Here is a 12498-nt window from a genome sequence, read left to right as displayed (position 1 = left end):
TTTAGTTTGGGGAAAACAATCATATTAACCAATTTTTATTAATAAACTGTTTAAAAAACCACCATTCAATAACTGCACAACAATCATTTGAAACAGCTTTTAAAATTTCTTTTTGGTCCTTATGTAAAGTTTGTGATTTCAATGCTACAATATACAAAAGGAGTAACTGACAGAATCCTAAGTTTTATGTGGTTACACGAATCCAAACCATAACTGTTCTTACAAAATACCAATTATTGCCTGGTTATAAGATAGGCAGGGCAAATCCAAAACGATAAGGAATAAAAGATATTTTTCTCACAGGAATAAGTTCAAAATTAAGAAAAAGAAAAGAAAGGCACTTACTTTAGAAAAGCAGCCATGTTTCCTTTCAAAGAATCTGAAGCTTTTTCTAAATTTATTGATCTTGAACATACCTAGGAATTTGAGTAATTTTTATTTGAATATGGGTACTTTAAAATAATTATACTACAGTCTGAAAAGTTTAGATTTAAAAACAACTGAATTTTCCTTTCAAACATTATCAGTCAGAGATCTGGTTAAGAAATTTAAGAGATGAGACCAAAGAATATGCAGTAAAGAATAATCTATATAGCATACGAAGAAGTCCTGCCGAAATTTACAAAGTACGTTGCCAAATTAAATGGAGTGATAACTTTAAGAATCAGTAGTTCCTGTCAGAAAAGTGAGAAAAGGGTCATCTTAGATAGTTGAAAAGAATGATCGATAATAGTTAAAGTATATAGAACCAATGGTTAAGAAGATAACCAAGGTTTAAAAACTAAACAATGAAAATAAAGAGTAACAGAAACCAAGTATGAAAATATTAGTTATCTAAAAATAATATCCTTATAATATTATTCTGAGTTTATTAGGTTTCCTCCCCACATATTATTTACAAGAAGTCAAAAAGAATATATTAGTGTAAAAGCTCCCTAACCTTAAGAGATTGTCAAATATTCTCTAATAAGTTGACACAAAAATTAAATTATATAATGTTTATAGCAGCATTATTCATAAGAGCTAAAAAGTGTGAACAACCCTAAAGCCCATCACCTGATGAATGAACACTCAAAACAGACACTGAAGAGCATATCCAGTCAATGGGATACTATTCAGCTATAAAAAACAATTAAGTACTGATACACACTCCAACATGGATCAGATTGTTCAGGTTTTCAACATGAAGTGAAAGAAGTCAGTTATTTATATGGCATGTCCAGAACAGGCAAATCTACAGAGACAAAAAGTAGACTAGTAGTTGCCTAGGGTTGAAGAGATTGAGGGAAAATGGGAAATGACTGCTAATGGATAAGAAGTTTTGTTGCAGATGGGCAGAGAGGAATGAAATGTTGTCAAGCTGGCTGAGGTGATGGCTGCACAACTCCATGAACATACTAAAAACCACTGAACTGTACATTTTAAATGGGTGAATTGTATGGTGTGCGAATTACATCCCAATGAAGCTATTCAAAGAAAAAAAAGAATAATAGTATTTTTAATTACCATGCTCAGAAACAGTATCTTGAAAGTACTTTGCTCAGATGAACAGGTTACGCTATCAGTGTATAACACATCTGAGCATCTTGGAGTATGTACGATATATTTACATTCTAATAATTTTGCCCCACTGTATGCATAAATTAAGTTTGCTACCATATGTAAGATCTTATGATAAATAATATTTTAGTGTACTTTCATGAGACTGTTTATTCAAATATAGAGACGCATTGTATATGTGTCATCATGTGTTTGGGAATATGTAGTAACTCCTGATAAGCAACGTAACAAAGATGTTATGTGAATTCACCTCAACTTTTTAAAACTGAAAAATATGAAATAGGTGACATCTCTACAGATGCTATAAACACTGAAAAGATAACTAAAAACATTAATATTAATCAACTTAAAAATTTAGATAAAGTGGACAAATTCTTAGAAAAGAACTTCTCAAAACTAATCAAGAAAAAAGAACAGCAGATGAAATCACTGAAATTGAATCAATGCCAAAGATCTTCCCCCCAAAAAAATCTCCAGGCCCAAATACATCATTGGTAAATTTTACCAAACACTGAAAAAAAGCAATGAGTCCATTTTCTTTTCCAGGCAAAAAGAAATGATCCACACCTCAATTTATTTATGAGGCACCCATGACCTCAGTAACAAAATCAAAGACAGGACAAGAAAGAAAAAAAACTGATGCATCAATCTCACACATGAATGTAAAAAAATCTTAAAGTATTAGTAAGCCAAATCCAGCAATATATATTAAAAACAATCATAACATGACCTAAAACTAATACAATGTTCCATGTCAATTATATCTCAGTTTAAGAAAAAGATCACAACCTAGTTGGGTTTATCCAGACAAGGTACTTCAACACTTAAAAATTAATATACTTCACTACATTAACCAATTAGAAGAGAAAAATTACGTGCTTATCATAATAGACATAGAAAAAGCATTTAATAAAATCTAAAAATAATTCATGATTTTTTTAAAATAAGAGCCTTCAGTGAATTAAGGATAAACAGAAACTTCCTTAATCAGATACGGAGTAACGATAAGAAAAACCTATAATAAACATCATTCTAAACGGTAAAAGAGTACAAGCTTTTGAGACTAAGAATGAGACCAGGAAGCCCATCAGAGCCCTTTCTACCAAACATTGTACTGGAGATCACTGTCAGCACAGTAAGAACAAGTACACAGAAATAAAAATGAAAAGGCTAGAAAATGAAGAAAACAAAATGCATTATTTACAGATAAAGACTATTTAGAAAAACAAATGAACCTACAGATAAACAGAATTTTTAAGAGTTTAGCAAAGTAGCTGGAAACGAAATCATATACAGAGTTCAACTATACCTCTATACCAATGCATAAACTATTTTCAAGTTCATAAAAAAATAAAATAAGAAGACTTCTATGGAAAAATTATAAAGCTTTAAAGGGCATTAAAGAACGTCTAAATAAATCAAAACCTATACCAGTTCACAGATTAGAACACTCAATATTGTAAAGATACTAATTTTTCACAAATTGACTTTTAAAGGTAACGTAGTTCCAAACAAAAATCCAACAGGCTTATTTGAGAAACTTGACAATGAGTCAACTGCCTACAAGAAAACGCAAAAAGACAAGCATAACCAGCACAACTTTGAAAAACAAGGTATGTACTTCAGATGATATCAAGACAGGGATACTGATGTATGGGTAAACAAACAGAAAAGTGGTACAGAACACAGCCCAGAGACAGGCCCACACACGTATGGATACTTGGCATTCAAGAGAGGTAGCACTGGAGATTGGCAGAAAAAAGATGGAACTTACAATAAATGGTACTGGAACAAGTGAGGAAAAAAATGACATCAGACCCCCTACTTCATGTTAATACACAAAAATCAATCATAGGTGGATTAAAGACCTAAATGTGAAAAGAAGGCTAAGCTCTAGAGCTTTTAGAAGGTAAAATATAGGACAATTTTCACGACTACAGGATATGAAAAGCTTTCTTGAACAAGACACAGAAATCCACTAATCTTTTCCTTTATGGAAAAGATTGATAAATTTTATTATATTAAAATTAAGAACTTTTAAAATAATAAAAAGTTAAAAGAGAAGTGAAACGCAGAAAAGATACCTGCAGTATTTAAAACTAGTAAAGGACAGAATATATAAAAAATTCCTGCAAAAGAAAAAAAAAAAGACAATTCAACAGAAAAATGAGGCATACCACTTGGAATGGGTACCTCAAAAGACAAAATCTAGGGCTTCCCTGGTGGCGCAGTGGTTGAGAGTCCGCCTGCTGATGCAGGGGACACGGGTTCGTGCCCCAGTCCGGGAAGATCCTACATGCCACAGAGCGGCTGGGCCCGTGAGCCATGGCCACTGAGCCTGGATGTCCGGAGCCTGTGCTCCGCAACGGGAGAGGCCACAACAGTGAGAGGCCTGCGTACCGCAAAAAAAAAAAAAAAAAAAAAAGACAAAATCTATATGTGCAAAAAATAAATGAAAAGCTGCTAAATTCCTCAGTAATAAAGGAAATGGATGTTAAAACCTCAATGAGATACCATTATACCATGAACCTGGCAGGAAATCTGACAATACCAAGTGCTGACAAAGATCCTGACCAACAAGAACCCTCATGCATGCTAGTGGCAAAAACACTTGGAAATTATATAGTAATATTGCAGATAAACCTTCTCCAGGAATGTAACAGATAAATCGTATGTGGGTGCACCAGGATATGTGGACAGTATTTTCCAAGAAGCACAATAGCCACAAATTGTAAATAACACAAATGTCCATCATCTTAAGAATAAATAAATTGTGACATGGTCATATAATGTTGTAACACCTTACAGCAATGGAAAAAAAAAACTGTACTTGCATACAACTTGAAAAAACATCTCAAGTATGTTCACTGAGAGACAAAGAATTTATTTTGTATGATTTCATTTATGTAAAGTTCGAAACAGGCAAATTAAAGAATATTCTTTAAGGGTACATACAAAGGTGATACAACTGTAATGAAAAGCAAGGAAATGATTATCACAAAACACAGGACAGTGGTTTCCTCAAGGAGAGGCAGAGAGGGTTTGGTAAGGAGCATAAGAAGGACTTCTAAAGCATTGGCAGTGTTGTATGTTTAGAACTAAATGGTACTAATTGTACTCTATGTACTCCTCTCAAGGTTTATTACATTAAGACTATTAAAGAAAAAGATCCAGTAGAAACACAGATTCTGGAGCTCACATGAGAGGCAAGAAGTATGATCCAAGGGTTTTTAGTGAGCAGGTGATTGAGGTTTTGGATGAGAATAAAAAGTGATATGAGAAGTTGAGTGAGCCAAGGACAAAACTTTTGTAAATAAAAACATTAAAGGGAGCGCAAAAGAGAAGTCAATGGAGGACTATGGAAAACCCAGTGATGGAGAACAGGGTTAGAGACCGTGGTCTATCAGTAGAAACAACTATCAGCCAGAGGGGCAAGTCAGACGAAGACAGAAAAGAGGGCACTGGATTTGGTAGCTAAGAGATCATTGGTAAACTTAAAGCAAAATTATAAATCAAAAGGGGAAAAAACGTCTTACCTCAAGAAGAAAGTCTATTTTCTCTTTATTAGGTCTAAGAAATAGCTGGTTAAATTGAACACCAATCGCTCTACCTTCCAATATATCACGGACTGTGTTACAGGCACAGACTTTAAAACAGATTTCATCTAGAGCTTCATTTCTGTAGAATACAAAAGCAGATACACTAATTTTTTTTTAATAAAAAGGAATATATTGCAAAACTAAAATCACAAGAATAAGCCATTTACTCTTGAGAGGTAAGATCTTATGATATTCCGGCACGTTAGTAAATACCTAAGTCATGGGAAGGTCTTGAATTTGTAAAGGGACAATTTAGCTATAAAGATTAGGTAACAGAATCAAATTCTGCTATGTAAATTTTTTTCCCCAAGCACTTTTAAAATGGATCAGATGAACATTAAAGTGGCTCCTCTGGCCATGTTAACTTCCCATATACTAAAAAAAAGTGAAAGTATTGTGTCAGACATACAGGTAGTTTGGAGGGATGTTTTTGGTAAATCTGAAATGCACTTACCCTTTTATTCAAAAATCAAAAAGTAATTCACTGCCTTACCCCTGTTGAGCTTTCTGAAAGAGCTCTCTTAGGACTGACTGCCGGAACTGCACAGGTAAACTGAAGGTTAAATTGTCTTCAGCGAAAATCTTTGTTACCTCCTAGAACACAGACACAAATTGCATCCATTTCAAAAATCATGAAAGAATCTTTCCAAAAAAAAATTTTTTAATAAAATTTTAAAAGTCTTTCTATAATAGAAATTACACAGTGAAGAAAATCATTAAAACATCTTGCTAGGAAAAAAAAAAAATCTTGCTAGGAAAAACTTCTCTTTCTAAAATTTTAAAATTACATTACGAATAGCACCCCCCACCCTTTTTCAAAATTGAAGATCAAAAGTGAGAGGTGAGAGAAGAATCAATGAATAAGAAGTAATTCAGCTATGTTATTAGAGAGAAAGTTTTTAAATTCTTCTCATCCACTTCAAATATGGGTTCAGGGACTTCCCTGGCAGTCCAGCGGTTAAGACTTTGGGCTTCCACTGCAGGGGGACTAAAATCCCACAGGCCGCGCAGTGCAGCCAAAAAAAAGGGGAGGGGTTCATACAACAAACTTTTTAAAACACTAAAATAATTAATTAAAAATAATTCATCTAAATATAACATGTTAAGAAACTATTCTAATCAATTTAAATGGTTTAAAATATATTATTTAGTGAATTACATTAACACCCACATTATTAGAGTCTTTTTCTGTTCTTTATCAACTCTTTATCTCGATAGTGTGGGGATTTCTTGAAACAGCTAAAGCTACTCAGCTCTACCACAAAAGCACTGACAAAAATGGCTTCAAAACTATAACTATAACTATATATATATAGTTATATATATATATATATATAGTTATATATATATAACTATATATATATAGTTATATAACTATAACTGTAACTATAACTGTTTCACCTCCATAGCAAAACACAGGCTACACAGGGGAAAGTAAGCCACTTCCTAAATGTGAGAAGACATATTTGTTACAACTGTTCAATAACTACTTCATCAGCACAAAACAAAAATATATAGTTAATACAAACAGAATCTTATTCCAAAAAAACAAAAAAAGGTAAACATGATTTCTAAGATACTCCTGCGTACATAACTGAAGTGATAAATTTCAGAGGTGCAACAAAATTGCTCTTTCCCCTTTCCTAGCTACCCATTACACTACTTTCTGAGTGACACATTTTGGCACTTTATTGTATTCACAGTAATATGTGCCTATTTATGACTAATATTTCCAAGGTCTTACCATTCCAGGGACCGTTTTAAAGATTCTATATCTTATCATAATTGATCCCCACCCTCCATAAGCCTGTACTAGGAATACGTAACTGAAAGATCTCTAGTGTTTAATAATTTCATCTGTATCTGAAATCTATCTTCAAGAAAGTTTAATTTTCTTCCCTAGGGCAAAGCAGAATTTGCAAAAAACAGGCCAGAGGGAGGGAGAGGAAGTACATATCCCCTCTCTTCTATTTTCTCTGAAAAAAAATAAACTCTAGTTGAGAAGACTGAACTAAAAACCTAGGCTAAAAGTCCGTTTGGAGACACAAAACTGAAGGTATGCTATAGCTTTGTCATTTCATAATTTCTGTTTTGAATTAAATAACATGAAGGCACTGTTCACTTCCTAGAATGAAGGCTTTCCAAAAAAGATTTTAAAAGTACAAATTCTGGGCTTCCCTGGTGGCGCAGTGGTTGAGAGTCCGCCTGCCGATGCAGGGGACAAGGGTTCGTGCCCCGGTCCGGGAAGATCCCACATGCCGCGGAGCGGCTTGGCCTGTGCGCCATGGCCGCTGAACCTGAGCGTCCGGAGCCTGTGCTCCGCAACAGGGGAGGCCACAGCAGTGAGAGGCCCACGTATTGCAAAAAAAAAAAAGGAAAAAAAAAAAAAAAAAAAAGTACAAATTCTAATTCCCAGTGATTTTCATTACAAAACTAAAGATATATACACAGAGGGTGCAATAAAAATCTCAACAGACTAATTTAAGCCCTTTTCATGATTAAAACTGAGATGATGACCAGACTCCCTGGCAAAATGGTCTATGTAATACACTACCCAAACCTACCAAAACCACTCTGCTCACTTTCTCCTTCAGTCTTAATGTTTGCAGTGGCTAATAAGGCAGGGTTACAAGGCCATACTTTCAGATCAGACACAAGACTTTAGGCTCCATAAAACTAAAAGTTCTCTACCTGTAATTTTAAAAGTTCTACCTACAGAGTTTCTTACAGAATGCACTTAAAATGGGCAAATTCTATACCTTCAAGAAAGGAGAATATCAATGAGTCAACATCTGTCCAGTGCTTTGCCTTAGAGTTTATAAACTATAACTTCTCATTTGATTCTCATAAGAAGCTTAATTATTAAAACTATTTTATAGGCCAATCTGACAATCTGGCTTGCCCTAAACGGCACAACTGTAAATGGTGTGTCAGGATATGAACTCAGCTGTCTGGATTCCAGTGCTTTTCGATTACACTATTGTATCCCATCACACATCTTACCTGATAGTTGCCAGATCTCAAACAAATATGGACTTGACTATATGGAGTCAATTGCTGAGATGCACTATCAGAAGAAGGTACAAGAACACCACACGCTTGACAATAGCCAGCTAACCGCTTCTCATCTATGGTACAATGAAGAGATAATGAACCTATCTGTAAAGTAAGAGGTATATATCATTATTCATCAGTGTAATAGAAACAATAGTCTAGCACCCATTTAGTACATTTTAACAGTACAAGAAAATGCTAATGGAAAATTCAGGGCTGGAGGAACCATAAAAAATTAAAAGGTTTAGAGCAGGGGTCAGCAAAATATTGCTCACAGGCCAAATCCAGCCCATGGCTTGTTTTTATAGATTTCTTGACCTAAGAACAATTCTTAGGGCTGTAAAGGGGGGGAAAAAAACCATAACAACAAATTAGACTACACCACAGAAACTGTGTATGGCCCACAAAGCCTAAAATATCTATTATTTAGCCCTTTACAAAAAAGTTTGCTGACTCCTGGTTTAGAGTTTTCAGGCCAACATAAAGGTAGACATTATTATTACTCTATGTAAGTATGAAAATTAAGATACTAACAAAGAGTGAACACTGTTAAAAACGAGCTTAAAATATTTTAAAATACATACACTTGCAGAGATTTAAAGGGGGCAGCAAAGAAAACTCAATCTTCACTCAAGTGGAATAAACAGAAATGCTTCCACCAAAACAGAAAAAAATTTTTTTAAGAGACACATTTTTTTAAAAAATTAAAGTTTTAAACTACTATACCTGAAATGCCATAAAATTAGAAATCTGATGAGTGCCCCAGGCAAAGTAAAATGGGGATTCCCAATAAAGTAAATCTCTAGTACATTTAATCAATGTCTCTGGTGAAGAAAGGAAAGATTGAAGTGGCAATTTTTCTGGGCACCAGGCATACAGAAACCTAGTTATATACTTTAAAATTAAGTTTTCTGAATCACAAAAAGAAAAATGCAAACAACAAACACATGAAAATGTTTACCCTACTAGGAACCAAGGAAATGCAAATTTTTTAAAGATATTCTAGATCACATCAAATTAGCAATTTAAAAAAATTCACTGCTGATTGGAGTGCCTTCGGAGAAATGTACCTAGCAAGCAATTTGGCTTTACATATTACATCCTTTAAAAAAAATAATGACCATTGACATGGTAATTCTACTTGCAGGAATTTAACTTGAAAGTATCTAAAGTCCAAACAAAAATTTATGCTTGGAGATATAAATTTTGCAACTTTATAATAAAAACAGTAAACAATCCAAATGCCCAAACATTAGGAAAATGAAATCACAGCACAACTATATAACAGAATACATTTAAAATATCTATTCAAATATTTAAGCAAGATACTAAATAGTATATTACAGCATGAGCTTAACTGTATAAAAACATAAAGAATAAAAACTGGAAAAAAATAAGCTAAAACCACAAAAGGGGTATTACAGATTTTTTTTGATGTTTTCACTACTTTTTTGAACTACCAAATTTACAACAATGAACACTTACTGGGTTTTTTTATCATCAGAAAAATTCAAGCCAAAAAACATATAGATGTTTTAAAGAACTGAAAATCATATGCCTGTTATGACTGTATTTACCTCTGCAATTAGTTCTTTGGTTCTAAAAAATTTTTCTCTGGCATTTTCATAGACAGCTGGATTTGTAGAGCCTTGCTGGAAGTATGCTGCACCCAAATCATAACACACCTAAAATGGTAATGAATACCAATTTGCTCAGTAATTTTTCATGAACTTAAGAGCTGACAAAACTCAAAGGCAAAACACAGGTACACATACAGCAAAAAAGAAAAAACCATTTCAATGAGCAGTGAAACAATCAATGTTCTTAGTCACGAGCAACAGAAGTTGACTCTGACTGAATTAAGCAGAAAACAGATTTACCCTCAGGATGTCAGGTGGCCTACAGATTTATTGGGAAAGCCAAAGAATCAGGCTTGGAAAACAAACAGGGGAAGGGAAGCAAGCAGCCAGAACAAGAACCAAAACTGATGCAGTGAAACACCACTGCAGCCACCTCAACACTAGACTCCACAGATCATGTCACCTGCAGCCACCAGCACTAGACACTGAGAGCAGCAGCTCCACTTCTGCCAGGGCTGCCCCTGGAAACTAGATTTTACTGTCACTGTTGCTCTTGGCCCACCATCACAACGGATTATCTACCCTCTCCACTTCACTGACTTACGAGCTAGCTCCTAATTCAGTCTAAACTAAATGTATCTGTCTGTCACACCTATGTGACACACTTGCCCTGGAGCAGGATAAGGGCTAGAGAATGCTAGTGTCTGGAGTTTTCAGTTTTATTATAGGAAACAGGCTCTGCCTCCCATCAAGTCTCAGAAGGTACGGCGTTCTTCTAACATAGAATAGGGGGACAGCCACCGGGGTGTCTCTCCAAAAGGGACAGAAGGGGCAAATGTCTACTATCACAGAACTGGCCAGAATAAAATATTGAGAAGTTTGAATTAATGACTATAAAACGATAGTGCATTTCCAGTTGTCCTTTTCTAACAGAACTTGTATATTTTTCCAAGAACGTTCATAAATTGACACCTAGATTTACCGAATGCAGAGCTCAAAGACTGAGTTCGACTTGGCCATTTTATGAACAAGAACACTAAGGCCCAGAAAGTAACATCTCTGCTAAAGAGCATATAACCAAACACTGGCAGAGCCCAGACTTGAAGCCAGATCTCTAGGTTCCTAATACTCTATCTCAAATTTACTCTACACAAGGCTGACTGATCTGTCTTCTCAATATGACTTTCTTAAAAAGCCTTCAAATTATTCCCCCAGGTAAGAGAAAGTTCAAACCCCAAGGCCTGATCTTCAAGGGTCTCAGAATCTGGACTAATTTCTCTCTCCAAACCTCTCTATTCTCCTCTGTTTCAATCACACCAGTTTTCTCAATTCCCCATTCACATCAGATCTACAAATGAACTTCATTCCACACCCCGTATTTCCATTTACACCAAACCAACCTTAGCCAACAGATACTCATTCCCCCTCTGAACTCCTAAGCTGTAATAGTCTCTGGTATTCATGACTGATCTACTCTTTACTGATATGCATTACAGATGCTATTCTGCCCTGTTCAACAAATCAAGATTAATTCTTCTCAGCCTCTAGAATACTGCTTTGCACTATTTAATCCACATTGAATGTTGGGCTGATTTTCATTCTAGAGCGCTTCCTTCCATCTAGGGTAAAAGAGTGCTAAAGCAATTTTTAAAAATAGTATGTGTGTGTATACATAACAGAGAAAGATTTAAACACACATAAACACACATACATATGCATACATATTACAGTTACATATAATTTCCCTTTCCAGGCAGAGTACAAGATACCAAAAAGATACTTTCAAGTATAATTATACTGACTAGCCATTAAAACGAGTTTAAATTCTACAGTTAAGATGTGGTCAATAGATGAAAACAAAACAAAAAAAACCAAATCTGCTAATGAAGCTGCCCTGAAGGACAGTAATACTTATGGTTTAACTGAGGAAAAATTGAAGATTTTTCTTTTGAGTCAGGTAAATTTTAGTAACATAAAGACTGCAAATGCACTTTAAACATTAACATGCCAGGAAATGAGTATTAGTACTAATTTGCTATTCAAAAAACAGAAATTATGGCTCAGCTATGTAATTAAAAGAATATTTGATAGGGTTTACCTAGCACATTTATGTAAGAGTTCTGTTTTTTCAGGTCATATCATCCACTACATTGTGAAAATCAGACATGTTACCAAGACTTTTAAACAGACTCAGTGAGTATAAGATATGACAGTACCAGAAACCTCCTCCATGGAAGTTTAATTGACCATTTAAAGTGGTTGCCAACTGTCAATGCCTCTTGACTCCTCCTCCTACTGTACAAGACTCCATCTTAACAAGTCTTGAAAAGGGATTATTTTCACCTCCAGAACCAGCTAATCTGAAAAGGTACCTCCAAACCCTTTAAAGTCAGAGCTATTTCTGCCATTTCAGGATTGAGAAATAGTGATTAAAGAAGTCATGCCAACTCACACAATGAACATAAAATGTAAAAAGAACACAGAATGTAAAAGGCTAGTGGCCCTCTCTAGGCAATCATCAAATATTTTAAAATTTTTATTATACTCAAGAGTCTGTGCTGGAAAGTGAGAAAGAGGCAAATATATTTAAAAAAGAGACCTCAAAGAGTTTACAATCCAGCAGGGAAAAAGAAGACATCAATACAAAAAATATCTAACAACAAACAACAACTGAAAGCAACAAAGGAATTACAGCACAGAGTTAC

The 12498-nt window shown here is 34.6% G+C and overlaps 1 protein-coding gene and 1 long non-coding RNA gene across 6 annotated transcripts in view; one reads left to right on the top strand and one right to left on the bottom strand.

The window, feature by feature from the left end:
• The window catches only part of INTS8 (integrator complex subunit 8), a 65447-nt gene that overhangs the window by 38965 nt on the left and 13984 nt on the right, over positions 1 to 12498 (bottom strand). For all 5 annotated transcript variants that reach the window (XR_004486282.2, XM_033438269.2, XM_049700233.1 and 2 more), the window contains exons 7-11: positions 9791 to 9898; positions 8163 to 8318; positions 5653 to 5753; positions 5097 to 5238; positions 346 to 416 (exon numbers count right to left, since the gene is read on the bottom strand). Coding sequence is in view for 4 of the 5 variants with exons in the window: in XM_033438269.2 (XP_033294160.2) it covers positions 346 to 416; positions 5097 to 5238; positions 5653 to 5753; positions 8163 to 8318; positions 9791 to 9898 (578 nt within the window). In the remaining variant the exon portion in view is untranslated. The remainder of the gene's footprint in view (positions 1 to 345; positions 417 to 5096; positions 5239 to 5652; positions 5754 to 8162; positions 8319 to 9790; positions 9899 to 12498) is intronic.
• LOC125961616 (uncharacterized) overlaps positions 1 to 12498 on the top strand; it is an 80747-nt gene that overhangs the window by 57650 nt on the left and 10599 nt on the right. The gene's annotated exons all lie outside the window — the stretch shown is intronic.

The sequence above is a fragment of the Orcinus orca genome, chromosome 17 (assembly GCF_937001465.1).
Source record: "Orcinus orca chromosome 17, mOrcOrc1.1, whole genome shotgun sequence".
In the NCBI taxonomy this organism is placed as follows: Eukaryota; Metazoa; Chordata; class Mammalia; order Artiodactyla; family Delphinidae; genus Orcinus; species Orcinus orca.
This window is presented reverse-complemented; position numbering and strand designations above follow the sequence as displayed.